Here is a 15,047-nt window from a genome sequence, read left to right as displayed (position 1 = left end):
GTCAATTTGTATTACTTCACACGTATTACCACAGCAATAGTATTTTCCTTAAAGTGATACACGAACATGTCTAAATAGTCATTATCAGGGGAACTTCCACATTAAATAATCATGGGTGGCCCAGTCACCTAGATTCACTGTGCAGAGTTGCTTCCCTTGGGCACGCCAGAAACCAACGAATGTGGGTTCGAATCCCGGTTCGCCCGAATTATGTTTCTAGGTTTGTCAGCACCATACCCGTGCTTGTGGGTTTCAGCAGAGTGAGACCTGCATCACTTCAGGCTTTCCTCCCACACTATACTGACACTTCTCCTGGCTTGGTCTTGTGTTCACTGTGCAACTCCGACTGTCATTTGTTTCATTTTGTTTTATTAGCGCCTCGCCCAATATTTTTCTGCTCACTTAATATGACACCAGGTACAGCAACTAAAGACACCACCACAAATTTATGCTTTCACTATTTGTTGTCTTTTTTGCACATATCATGTCAAAATAATAACTTCACACCAACAACCCTTAACCCTCATGGTGCCTGGATCAAAGGGAGACTACTCTTCAAACCTTAGCAGGCAAACCTTGTGGAAATGTTTAACTATAGTCTTTATCAATAAATTCATGAACGTGATTTTTGTTTAAAATGTCTGTCCTTGCACATCACAATTAATTATATAAAAACACAAACAGTGTTGAATAACCAATGTACCAGAATTTGTATGTGAAATATATGAGGTGGATGTGTGAAAATCCAAGATGGCTGTTACTGGCATACAGCCTCACATTTGGCGAGTATCAACCATCTTAGATTTTTAATGACGGTATACGGGCTCATGTGGTGTCAGTTGTTCTGCTCTCATGGGTCAATCTCACTTTGAGGCATAATGAAACAAGATATGTGTCTATCTATCGTCAATATCAAGTGGTGTACACAGAAATCATAGGCTAAATGTTCAGTTGTCAAAGATAAGGCATTTCATATCAAACACAACTTGAATTAATTCCCATTTCACACCAGGTTCTGTTTGCTTATGTAGAAATTACACCTGGAACACAGGATGGAACAATCTGTACATTTATTTGACTGCAGTCTGAAGTGCAGTCCACAGATCCAACTGAAAGTTTTCTGCAAATGTACACTTTGAATGACTGTAGAAGTTTGGATTCGGCAAGGAAGTGAGTTGCCACTGTGCCAGCTTTAAACAAAATAGACAACAGGCCTCAAAGAGAAGCCGGGTCAACGGCTTGCACAAAATTAATAAATGCCCTGGGGCCACGTTCACAAAACGATCTTAGCGCTAAGACTATTGTAAGCCTGTGTTAAAGTATGGGAGTTAAGATCATCTTTGCGCTAAGATCGCTTTGTGCAAGTGGGCCCTGGTGTCTAATAGAGGAAAAACAGATTGCACACTAAATCCCATTCTATTTTCAGTTGAACTGTGAGAATAATTTCAATTTTAAAAAATTTAATACCGGTACTAACTTTAAAACCAGACCTGAATGTAAATGCAAACTGTCACCATACCCTGAACAAAAGTTCCTCCTTGGTTTTGGCACTGAACATGAGGATGACCTTGTTTGGGCACATGCTGCGTGTTGTTGCCGTCTGCTGCAGATCATGAACGTGGCTCAGCATACTCATGAGGGGGTTGATCCCGACCCCACCCGCCACCAGCAGCAGGTTTGTGGGAGGCTCCTCGCCTGGCTGTGGGTCATAGAAGTAGTCGCCACCCACACGCAGGTCCACTTGAGCCCCCACCTTGCACTGGTAAACATGAGCCAAGCATACCGGTAGATGCATAAATAAATCTTGGTATGTCAGACCGAAAACAGAATTAGTTAAATGGAAGTTTATTACACTGATACTGATTGGTAATTGCTAAATACAGACTCTGTACATAAATGATTAAATTGGATCATGTTGATCAGAATGTGCAATCAAGAGGAGATGTTTATGACCAATGACTCAGAATGCTTTGCATTTTTTAATAAGGCCATTGGCAGCCATATTTGATTTACGATCAAGATGCCTTGAACCGAACTGAGTTCTACATGACGTGATCCTCTCACAAAGTTTCAAATCTCATGCCCTATAAGTTTTTGCGAAGAAGATCTTATTAATCTTGTTTCCAAGTCAAAAATGGCTATCTGGCGGCCATATTGAAATTCCAGTTTTGATCCCTTGAAGACACTTAATCCCCTTGAAGTAACACACATCCACACAAATTTCAGATGAATCCGTTGAGTCATTTCAGAAAAGAAGTCAAAATATAAAAAGTTTATGGCTGCCACCAATGTCTGTTCATCAATGATAAAATTTCTGATCACTTCGATCAAAGATTAATCAGCAGCTGACTTTTGTACTACCCAGTTAGTCCCACCGAGATAATGATAGAGTTATTCTGAAGACTGTTAGAATTTCAGGCTGAGTTTTGGTGTTCTTATGTGTTATTGCTGTCCAGGCCAGTAAGATTTCAGGTTAGCTTCTACTGCTATGTATTAGTTTTTTAATTCATAAATTTAGAAATTGTGTCACTTCCAAATCTAAAAAAATTCTGACCTTTGTATGCACCCAGTGTGCAGGTGGATGAGGGCTGCGTTTGACTGCCAGTTGCAGCATCCCGTCCCTCTGTAGCAGACCCGGTGACGACCACATGGAGAAGCCCCCTACTGTATCTACACCAGGGATGTGGCTATCCACCCTGAACACAACACCATATCATGGTCAAAACAGTGTTAGCGACTCGGTGACGTCCACATGGAGAAGTCCCCTACTGTATCTACACCAGGGATGTGGCTATCCACCCTGAACACAACACCATATCATGGTCAAAACAGTGTTAGCGACTCGGTGACGTCCACATGGAGAAGTCCCCTACTGTATCTACACCAGGGATGTGGCTATCCACCCTGAACACAACACCATATCATGGTCAAAACAGTGTTAGCGACCCAGTGACGACCACACGGAGAAGCCCCCTACTGTATCTACACCAGGGATGTGGCTATCCACCCTGAACACAACACCATATCATGGTCAAAACAGTGTTAGCGACTCGGTGACGACCACATGGAGAAGCCCCCTACTGTATCTACACCAGGGATGTGGCTATCCACCCTGAAAACAACACCATATCATGGTCAAAACAGTGTTAGCGACTCGGTGACGATCACATGGAGAAGTCCCCTACTGTATCTACACCAGGGATGTGGCTATCCACCCTGAACACAACACCATATCATGGTCAAAACAGTGTTAGCGACCCGATGACGACCACATGGAGAAGTCCCCTACTGTATCTACACCAGGGATGTGGCTATCCACCCTGAACACAACACCATATCATGGTAAAAACAGTATTAGCGACCCGGTGACGACCACATGGAGAAGTCCCCTACTGTATCTACACCAGGGATGTGGCTATCCACCCTGAACACAACACCATATCATGGTCAAAACAGTGTTAGCGACCCGGTGACGACCACATGGAGAAGTCCCCTACTGTATCTACACCAGGGATGTGGCTATCCACCCTGAACACAACACCATATCATGGTCAAAACAGTGTTAGCGACCCGGTGACGACCACATGGAGAAGTCCCCTACTGTATCTACACCAGGGATGTGGCTATCCACCCTGAACACAACACCATATCATGGTCAAAACAGTGTTAGCGACCCGGTGACGACCACATGGAGAAGTCCCCTACTGTATCTACACCAGGGATGTAGCTATCCACCCTGAACACAACACCATATCATGTAAAAACAGTGTTAGCGACCCAGTGACGACCACATGGAGAAGCACCCAACTATATCTACACCAGGGATGTGGCTATCCACCCTGAACACAACACCATATCATGGTAAAAACAGTGTTAGCGACCCAGTGACGACAACAAAGAGAAGCCCCCTACTGTATCTACACCAGGGATGTGGCTATCCACCCTGAACACAACACCATATCATGGTCAAAACAGTGTTAGCAACCTAGTGACGACCACATGGAGAAGCCCCCTACTGTATCTACACCAGGGATGTGGCTATCCACCCTGAACACAACACCATATCATGGTCAAAACAGTGTTAGCGACTCGGTGACGACCACATGGAGAAGTCCCCTACTGTATCTACACCAGGGATGTGGCTATCCACCCTGAACACAACACCATATCATGGTCAAAACAGTGTTAGCGACCCAGTGACGACCACATGAAGAAGCCACCTACTGTATCTACACCAGGGATGTGGCTATCCACCTTGAACACAACACCATACCATGGTCAAAACAGTGTTAGCGACCCGGTGACGACCACATGGAGAAGCCCCCTACTGTATCTACACCAGGGATGTGGCTATCCACCCTGAACACAACACCATATCATGGTCAAAACAGTGTTAGCGACCCGGTGACGACCACATGAAGAAGCCCCCTACTGTATCTACACCAGGGATGTGGCTATCCACCTTGAACACAACACCATACCATGGTCAAAACAGTGTTAGCGACCCGGTGACGACCACATGGAGAAGCCCCCTACTGTATCTACACCAGGGATGTGGCTATCCACCCTGAACACAACACCATATCATGGTCAAAACAGTGTTAGCGACCCGGTGACGACCACATGGAGAAGCCCCCTACTGTATCTACACCAGGGATGTGGCTATCCGCAAGGGAGTTAACTGACTTTAAAAGTCCAGTTTCCACCCTTGCCGAACTAGGCTGGAATTACTGGGCTCGATCGTTGCGCCACCAGTGGCTATTAGCAATTATGTCCCTTCTAAGCCTCTCCTACCGTACGGACCAATCTCATATCACTTGCATTTGCTTCACACAAAATAGGGGCGCCCACTCAGGACGATCTGATTCATAATCAAGATCTATATCGTGATAAAACGGGTCTTACATAGCGAAATGCATCAAATCATGTGAGCACCTTGATTAAAAACATATCTGCTGACAACGAATTGGCGATGCACATGCTTTGCAAATCCTGCAATCGATCGAAATCTGCACGACAGTTTACGAACCAAATTTGGATTTCGGTGTGTGATTTTGATTGGACTATGCATAGACTCGTTAGTCCAGACAAAAGGTAACTCCATAATACCAGCCTAGTTCGGCAAGGGTGGAAACTGGACTTTTAAAGTCAGTTAACTCCTTTGCCTCGGGAAGATGATGTTCTACTAGATAATGTTGTTTTGTTTGGTCTGATGGCCACAGTCAGTCAGACAGGTTATTTCTACAAGAGTGTTGAATTTTCAAGTGAATATAGTTTGTTTGTTGGTTGGTTGGTTTGTTGTTTAACGCCACCCTCAGCAATATTCCAGCTATATGACTGTGGTCTGTAAATAATCGAGTCTGAAACAGACAATCCAGTGATTATTATGAGCATCGATCCAGGCAATTGGGATTGATGACATGCATCAATCAAGTCAGCGAGCCTGACCACCCGATCCCGTTAGTTGCCTCTTACGACAAGCATAGTTGCCTTTTACGGCAAGCATGGGTTGCTGAAGACCTATTCTAACCCGAATCTTCACAGGTTGAATACAATTTGTGATTTTCCTCTTGTACCAGTAGACACCTGATTTTACACAGAGATCCTCTTGTACTATTAGACACCTGATTTTACATAGAGATCCTCTTGTACTATTAGACACCTGATTTTACATAGAGATCCTCTTGTACTATTAGACACCTGATTTTACATAGAGATCCTCTTGTACTATTAGACACCTGATTTTACATAGAGATCCTCTTGTACTGGTAGACACCTGATTTTACATAGAGATACTCTTGTACTATTAGACACCTGATTTTACATAGAGATCCTCTTGTACTGGTAGAAACCTGATTTTACATAGAGATCCTCTTGTACCGGTAGACACCTGATTTTACACAGAGATCCTCTTGTACTGGTAGACACCTGATTTTACACAGAGATCCTCTTGTACTGGTAGACACCTGAGTTTACATAGAGATCCTCTTGTACTGGTAGACACCTGATTTTACATAGAGATCCTCTTGTACTGGTAGACACCTGAGTTTACACTGAGCTCCTCTTGTACTGGTAGACACCTGATTTTACACAGAGATCCTCTTGTACTGGTAGACACCTGATTTTACATAGAGATCCTCTTGTACTGGTAGACACCTGAGTTTACACTGAGCTCCTCTTGTACTGGTAGACACCTGATTTTACACAGAGATCCTCTTGTACTTGTAGACACCTGAGTTTACACTGAGCTCCTCTTGTACTGGTAGACACCTGATTTTTCACTGAGTTACTCTTGTACTGGTAGACACCTGATTTGTTTGTTGACAGGTATATGTACTGCCGTGTGTCAAGCTCCGCGATAGGTGAGGGACTCTGGGATGTCTGCTGACCACACTTTAAGGACCTGCTGACAGTTTTATTACGAAACAAGATCCTTCTAGATGTGGACATTGTCTGTGAATGGCACTGGCATATACAGCTCAGGAATATACACTGACAAATCTCTTTCTGCAGACTGCTTTACACCAACTGACAATTGTTCAAGTGTTCAAGGTTAAGGGACTTTATATGGGAGGGGGCCAGGTGAGATTGGGCTCATCAATGTATCCCCCCCCCCCCCTCCCCCCCCACACACACACACAACAAGCCATCACCACTGACCTGTATTAAAGCTGAAGTCCCTAATCACCAGTCCCTAGAGTGAGTGAGTGAGTTTGGTTTAACGCCGCTTTTAACAGTATTCCAGTTATATCGCAGCATGTCAGATTTAAGTGGGAGGAAATGCAGGTCTCAGACGTTTACAACTTCCGTGAAACCCACGAGCACGGGTATGGTGCTGACAAACCTAGAAACATAATCGGGGTGAACCGGGATTCGAACCCTCAATCATAGGTTTCTGGCGTGCCCAAGGGACGCAACTCTGCACAGCGAATCGCGGCGCCTTAGACGACTGGGCCACCCGTGCCCCCTCCAGTCCCTAGATGTAAGTACTCACCACTGACCTGCCTAAAGCTGAAGTCCCTAATCACCAGTCCCTAGATGTCAAGTTCTCATCACTGACCTGCCTTCACGTTGAAGTCCCTAATCATCAGTCCCTAGATGTAAGTACTCACCACTGACCTGCCTTAAAGCTGAAGTCCCTAATCACCAGTCCCTAGATGTAAGTACTCACCACTGACCTGCCTTCACACTGAAGTCCCTAATCACCAGTCCCTAGACGTCAAGTTCTCATCACTGACCTGCCTTCACGCTGAAGTCCCTAATCATCAGTCCCTAGATGTCAAGTACTCACCACTGACCTGCCTTAAAGCTGAAGTCCCTAATCACCAGTCCCTAGATGTAAGTACTCACCACTGACCTGCCTTAAAGCTGAAGTCCCTAATCATCAGTCCCTAGATGTGAGTACTCATCACTGACCTGCCTTAAAGCTGAAGTCCCTAATCATCAGTCCCTAGATGTAGGTACTCACCACTGACCTGCCTTAAAGCTGAAGTCTTCATTATGGATCTTCAGGTCCAGACTTTTGACAGTGCTTGACTCGTCTTGGATGTTCATCACAGTGGCAGGAGACATCACCTGGGAATAAAAAGTACTGTGATAGACCTGCACCATCACGGGAATACATGAATTTTATAAAAACAAAATTTAGATTTGAATAAAAGCAAGTCTTCAATCAGCATTAACGAATAATTTGTATTTTTAAATTTTTGAAGAGAGAAATGTATTGTGTAAGAAAATATTTCATAGACTATATGTTAGTCTTGTGCCATGAGTACATGTCGTATTTGTTCAGAAACCATTCTTTTCTATTCTGAGTAAATATCAGTGTTAGAAATTGGCACTGGTCCTAGAGTCCTTGCCAAACTGAACAATAGTTAAGGTATCCTAAGGACTAGTAGAAATTTGGAATTTTTAAGGGTCTTGCTTTATGTTATCATTATAAGGACTAGTGGACTGAAAATGTTAGGTTCTTCCGCTGAACAAACTGACAAGTTGCCAATGAATTTACTCAACTTTCTACTAAGTCGATTACACAAACACTTCGTCCCCGAAAACATGTAAGTTTTATAGAAACAAACAACTCCATTAAAATTGAAAAGGAGCCCCAGTGAGATTCAGAATTGCTTCATTTGCGGCTACAGCAAGGACGAGCCGGAACGGCAAATAATGCAGTTCAGGGACTGTGAATATAGTCTTCATGTGATGTTCATACAACTTTAATGTATACATATTAATCAGAGCATTGAATAGCGAAGCTGAAGACTTTACTTGGTCATGCAGTGCAAATGCAGGTTTTGAAATTCCTTGTATTAAATAAAAGTGCCAATGAATGGTACTACTAAATTAACAATGGCAGGGTACTCATGCCAAATTGACATGGTAAGAAATCACTGATTTTTCTCCCTTTAGATGATATTAACTATGTTTAGTCTGTGAGAAATGTACTACGCACAAATAAACCTGACAAACACATGGAAAATCAATAATATATGGACATGCTAAATGAAGACATTAATAATATTATAATGTTTCTTTGAAACACACTGCTGGATCCAGAGGGAGGGTGCAGGGGTGTGTGCAGCTTTTCTTTATTTCTGACACCTTACATGGTAACTGCTCCCTCAGCCAAGACACATGTCAACTGTATCCTCAGCCAAGTCACTACATGTTATCTGCACCCTCAGCCAAGTCACTACATGTTAACTGCACCCTCAGACAAGTCGCTTCATGTTAACTGCATTCTCAGCCAAGTCACTACATGTTAACTGCACCTTCGGACAAGTCACTACATGTTAAGTGCAACCTCAGCCAAGTCACATGTTAACTGCACCCTCAGACAAGTGACATGTTAACTGCACCCTCAGCCAAGTCACTACATGTTAACTGTACCCTCAGCCAAGTCACTACATGTTAACTGTACCCTCAGCCATGTCACTACATGTTAACTGTACCCTCAGCCAAGTCACATGTTAACTGTACCCTCAGCCAAGTCACGACATGTTAACTGCACCCTCAGCCAAGTCACTACATGTTAACTGTACCCTCAGCGAAGTCACTACATGTTAACTGCTCCCTCAGCCAAATGACATGTTAACTGCACCCTCAGCCAAGTCACTACATGTTAACTGCACCCTCAGCCAAGTCACATGTTAACTGCACCCTCAGCCAAGTCACTACATGTCACTACATTTAGAAATGGGGTTTAACGTCTCATTTAAGATTATTGCATCTATATGGAAAGTCCACTGAGTATCGTGTCGCAGTTAAAGTTCAGTGTCAGGAAGGAAAACAACAAGTACCATCTTTTATGATGAGGCTGGGGAGCCCGGAGACCCGTTCCACAAAGAGATCTTAGCGCTACGACTGTCGTAAGTCAGTGTTAAAGATGGGAGTTACAATCGACGTAGCGCTAAGATCGCTTGGAGGAACGGGACCTTCAGCTCTATCCACTGCAAACTGAATATAGGTCCTAAGAAACCAATGGTGGTCGTAAGAGGCGACTAAATGAATCGGATGGTCAGGCTCAGTGCATTGGTTGATTCATGTCAACCAGTTGCGTGGATCATTGCTTATGATGTCGCCCACAAGATTGCCTGGTCTCGACCTTGATTATTTATATCTTGCTGAATGTGGCGTTAACAACAAACAAACAACTTGAGCAAATCACAAAATATGAAGTGTGGCCTAAGCTACAAGGTATAATACCACTGATATGCAGCATTTCAGATAGGTTCATTTTCTAGGACATTGTCATCTGTAGATTATTTTTCAAATTTGGGAGTGACATTGAAGATTGTCATTCAAAACATTATAAAATCATGATTATATGTTCTAATGCCATTTGCCTCCTGCAAGAATTCATTGATACACTGTCAATATCTTACGCAAATCCTCACTTTTTGTCTTGTATTGTCAGCTGTTCTCTGAAGATGGTCTGTAGTTGGTGTAGCGGATGACATCATTACATGTCGCTGTATTGTCTGCTTGTATCTACACCTGTCAAAGGACATACTAAACTGAATGACGCAGAACAGGACAAGTCAATATTTCATTATTGTCAAATGTTGCCCTATAGATCTAGACGCTAGTCATTGTTCGGTCAAGTTTTCTGAATCTTGATTGCTTTTTCAACCGAACTGATTCATAGCTACAGATAAGCTGCGTGTTTGCGTAAAATGCCCCCACAAACTATTCAAAACCCAATTACTTTCAATTAACTTGCATACAGAATCGCATGAATTAAATTAAAAACTCAATTTTTGAAAACAGCACTCGTAAATACCCAGTGGAGCTTTTCCGAAACACAATTACGAGCTAATTTAGTTTCCGGGTCAAGTCTGTATTTAGAACTGTTAGATACATCTAAAACATTATTTCATGTTTTTTGAAATCTCAAAATGCTTACTTATTTTGTGAAAAACCCAATCGAGTGATGAATAGATGAGAGAAAAACTATTGGTTACCCAAAGAAAATGTAATAACCCAATTTAAACAGAAACCTTCAAGTAAAAACTCAATTGCTGAAAAAGTTATCTGGAGCTCTGCTGATTGGTTTGACGACGAAAGTTTACAACAGACTAACCGTATTTTGACTAACACCAAAATACGTATTCCTCGTCTAGGTAATTTCACTATGTCGTCATTTTTGACATTTCGACAAGACTACCTCCATTTGATTCTGACTACAAATATTTCAACTTTACTGGGCCCATGGCAAGCCTGTGTTGAACAAAAACGATGTGGAAACGTACCTAATACGACATACGTATCGCAATACCATGCTAATTATTTCGCATTTGGTTCAGAGGTCAAGAGGTCTAACTAACCACTAAAACTACTGGGCTTATAAATATAGCCTCGGACAAATGCCGTGCAGACGCTTTATGACTTCTAGGCTCAATAAATGTCAAGGTCGAATTTATGCTCACGTTTCATAACAGCATCGACGATGGAAATGCTGCCATATAAATAATTAATTTATTAAAACACAACAACAGAAGATGTTTTAAAAATAGTTTTCATTCGCTTCCAATTGAACCATACAAACTCTGTACAGTGTGTGTGTGTGTTTTAAAGATCTAAGGCATAGATCAACGCTGCGAGGAGTTTTCCGACTATTTACTTCCGGGAATTTGACGACAGAGCATCGTTTCATTTCTAGACCTATATTTTACTGACTGGACTGTTGTACAAATACTCATCAAGATGGGGAAGGGTTTCAACAATTATATGACGAAGAAGTTCTTCCATCCAGCTAGCAAGGATAACATAAAACGAGTGAGTATCATTTGAATTATAGACAAATAGCTTGAATTCGAAGTTATTGAATATATACTCTGTAGACATCTCAATACATAGAAGTCTAGTCTGATAGTGGTAAGACTTTCGCCCGTACCCCCTAAAATCCTTTTGATTAATCAAAAGTATTTAGCAGCAATGCTAGACAATGGAATGTAACTGTAAACGACTGTACTTACGTTAACATAATTCACAACCCAGGGTTTATTTGGTGTATTCCTCAATGATTCAACATTTTTGATTTTATCTCCTGGAATGGTTGTGTAACTTTTTCCCCCTAGCTTCAACGAAAACATATTTAAAAAAGTCAAAACTAGAACTATATTCAATAAGCATACATTTAGATCTATAGTCTATCCAAAAAGATAACATATATTGTATAATTGTCTAAAATGTAGGAAAAGCTGTAAATCTACATGATCTAAAGTCTCCATATAACGTCTGATCGGAAATATCTCAGGCTACAGATATAAGTGACAAAATTATGAGTACCATCATAAAAAAAAATGTAAATTTCATATACACGATCTGACAAACGCCACACTCAGCAATATTCCAGCTATATGACAGCGGTCCGTAAATAATGAGTCTGGGCCAGACAATCCAGTGATTGACATCATGAACATCGATCCATGCAATTGGGATACAATGACATGCATCAACCAAGTCAACAAGTCTGGCCAACCTATCCCATTAGGCGCCTTTTACGACAGCCAAAAGAGAAAAAAGACACCGCCCACATTATATTTTCAAAAAACATTGCCTAAGAACAATGTCTTTATTTTTTTAAGCCTAATCATAATTAACACATTAATGTTTCACTGCCACAGAAAGATTTCCTTTCAATAGGATTACAATGGTTAAAGATAATATGGTGAAGTCATGGACTGATTGTACCAGTGTTCCCGCCCATGTATTTAGTTAGTCTGGTGAAGTCATGGACTGATTGTACCAGTGTTCCGGCCCATGTATTTAGTTAGTATGGTGAAGTCATGGACTGATTGTACCAGTGTTCCGGCCCATGTATTTAGTTAGTATGGTGAAGTCATGGACTGATTGTACCAGTGTTCCCACTAATGTATGTAGTTAATATGGTGAAGTCATGGACTGATTGTACCAGTGTTCCCGCCCATGTATGAAGTTAGTATGGTGAAGTCATGGACTGATTGTACCAGTGTTCCCGCCCATGTATGTAGTTAATATGGTGAAGTCATGGACTGATTGTACCAGTGTTCCGGCCCATGTATGTAGTTAATATGGTGAAGTCATGGACTGATTGTACCAGTGTTCCCGCCCATGTATGTAGTTCATATGGTGAAGTCATGGACTGATTGTTTCAGTGTTCCCGTCCATGTATGTAGTTAATATGGTGAAGCCATGGACTGATTGTACCAGTGTTCCCGCCCATGTATGTAGTTAATATGGTGAAGTCATGGACTGATTGTACCAGTGTTCCGGCCCATGTATGTAGTTCATATGGTGAAGTCATGGACTGATTGTACCAGTGTTCCCGTCCATGTATGTAGTTAATATGGTGAAGTCATGGACTGATTGTTTCAGTGTTCCTGTCCATGTATGTAGTTAATATGGTGAAGTCATGGACTGATTGTACCAGTGTTCCGGCCCATGTATGTAGTTCATATGATGAAGTCATGGACTGATTGTACCAGTGTTCCCTCCCATGTATGTAGTTAATATGGTGAAGTCATGGACTGATTGTTTCAGTGTTCCCGTCCATGTATGTAGTTAATATGGTGAAGTCATGGACTGATTGTACCAGTGTTCCCTCCCATGTATGTAGTTAATATGGTGAAGTCATGGACTGATTGTACCAGTGTTCCCTCCCATGTATGTAGTTAATATGGTGAAGTCATGGACTGATTGTACCAGTGTTCCCGCCCATGTATGTAGTTAGTATGGTGAAGTCATGGACTGATTGTTTCAGTGTTCCCGTCCATGTATGTAGTTAATATGGTGAAGTCATGGACTGATAATACCAGTGTTCCCACTTGCAACTCTAAAAATTAGTTAGATCTAAACATCATTCACACAAAGTGCAGTCACAATTTTCTCTGCCTTTTCCACTTGTTTGCTTGGGGTTGAGACGAGTCACTACACATAGATATTTAACCTCAAAGCAAGCAAAATTTTATTTCCTTGCACTAAAAATAGATAATGGAAAACCCTGAGGAAACCCTGTTCGAAAAATATACTTTCTTGATGATTGTTGACGTTTTGTTCAACAACAAAGATCTATAAGTCACATGAATAACTTGTCCAGGTGTAATTTTACCAGTAAAAAATCCATACCTAATGGTAAACGGGAACACTGTTGCACTAATATTATATATCTATCTTCCAAGGTATGGATGGCTCAACAAAAGACGACCTATGAGAAGAAGAAACAGGAAGATTTAATGAACCAGTATCAAAAGGAGCAAGAGATGCTAAGCAACAGGTGAGCAGGGATTTACCTGGACTTATCTATTTTCAACATGTTCAAGTCTAGGGGGACTGTCAGTTACCATGGTGATAAAGTGTTGGTTGGTTGGTTGGTTGATTGGTTGGTTGGTTTGTTGTTTAACGCTGCACTCAGCAATATTCCAGTTGTATGACGGCGGTCTGTAAATAATCGAGTCTGGACCAGACAATCCAGTGATTGATATCATATATATTATGGATTTTATAACTTGCTTGCGAATCATGCTTACCGGTGTCTTGAATTATGTCATGGATAATCAGGGCTCGATTTAACTATATACAGTGTTCCCTCGCTACAGCGCTACCTTTGGGGTCCAAATAATTGATGAGCGTATAAATGATAAGCGGTTTAATGAAGGTTGAGTCGTAGGTGGTAGATGACCAACAAAACAGGACATGCTCTGCCTGCCTAACACGATCTATGTTGCACGTTTCAGAGTTTAAAAAAAGATTAGAATAGAAGTTGTTTATGATTCATAGTATAAAAAAAAGATTTATCGAGTATTAATATGCGCTTTAAAAAAACCACATCGTATCCCTTCAGCGAATTCAGGTAAATGAGCAGGTATAACAAACTTGGTCAATAAGAGTATTAAATTTGACATAAAACATTACTAGACATGATGATTAACCATTCAAATTGTATTTCCTGCTCTCCAACATGTCCAAGGCATTGTTTCATATGCAGAAATTAAGATTACCATGTGTATTTTCTCGTAAACTAAGCCGGAAATAGCAATCAGCTGTGCACACGTTTCCTCACAATCTACCGGTGATTTAGTAAAAAAGCACCCAATGATCCATGTCGGAAGAAATTGTATTTGATAAACAATGAACAATTTGTTAATAACCAGATATTATAATAATAGGATTAAATTGCGTACTTCTGTTCGGATTTGTTGACTGATCGTGGTGATCAGCTGATAATGTTTTCTGAGATCGGGGAAAAAATCGTGTAATTGGAAAACTTGAGTTTATGTTGGTAAATTTTGGGAGCCATGCTTTACCGCGCGCTATAACTGAGTTAGCGCTATATTGAAGGGCGCAATAGCGAGGGAACACTATAACTGAGTTAGCGCTATATTGAAGAGTGCAATAGCGAGGGAACACTATAACTGAGTTAGCGCTATATTGAAGAGTGCAATAGCGAGGGAACACTATAACTGAGTTAGCGCTATATTGAAGAGTGCAATAGCGAGGGAACACTGTAATACATGCACCAGTGCATCCTGTTTTTGTTTATCAACACGTGTTAAAATTGAAATTTG

General features: G+C 41.5%; 2 protein-coding genes across 3 annotated transcripts in view; one reads left to right on the top strand and one right to left on the bottom strand.

The window, feature by feature from the left end:
• The window catches only part of LOC139465000 (oxidoreductase NAD-binding domain-containing protein 1-like), a 30,969-nt gene extending 20,124 nt beyond the window's left edge, over window positions 1-10,845 (bottom strand). The window contains exons 1-5 of the mRNA XM_071246660.1: window positions 10,752-10,845; window positions 9,897-9,996; window positions 7,469-7,575; window positions 2,555-2,696; window positions 1,520-1,759 (exon numbers count right to left, since the gene is read on the bottom strand). Of these exons, the coding sequence (XP_071102761.1) occupies window positions 1,520-1,759; window positions 2,555-2,696; window positions 7,469-7,575; window positions 9,897-9,996; window positions 10,752-10,780 (618 nt within the window). The 5' untranslated portion in view covers window positions 10,781-10,845. The remainder of the gene's footprint in view (window positions 1-1,519; window positions 1,760-2,554; window positions 2,697-7,468; window positions 7,576-9,896; window positions 9,997-10,751) is intronic.
• Window positions 10,846-11,136: 291 nt separating this feature from the next.
• Window positions 11,137-15,047, top strand: part of LOC139464986 (corepressor interacting with RBPJ 1-like) — a 29,276-nt gene continuing 25,365 nt past the window's right edge. For both annotated transcript variants that reach the window (XM_071246642.1, XM_071246641.1), the window contains exons 1-2: window positions 11,137-11,277; window positions 13,662-13,756. In XM_071246642.1, the coding sequence (XP_071102743.1) occupies window positions 11,206-11,277; window positions 13,662-13,756 (167 nt within the window). In that variant the 5' untranslated portion in view covers window positions 11,137-11,205. The remainder of the gene's footprint in view (window positions 11,278-13,661; window positions 13,757-15,047) is intronic.

Source organism: Haliotis cracherodii, unplaced genomic scaffold (genome assembly GCF_022045235.1).
Source record: "Haliotis cracherodii isolate W230 unplaced genomic scaffold, xgHalCrac1.p SCAF_17, whole genome shotgun sequence".
Taxonomy (NCBI): domain Eukaryota; kingdom Metazoa; phylum Mollusca; class Gastropoda; order Lepetellida; family Haliotidae; genus Haliotis; species Haliotis cracherodii.
Note: the sequence above shows the minus strand (reverse complement) of the source record. Positions and strands in the feature narration are given on the sequence as shown.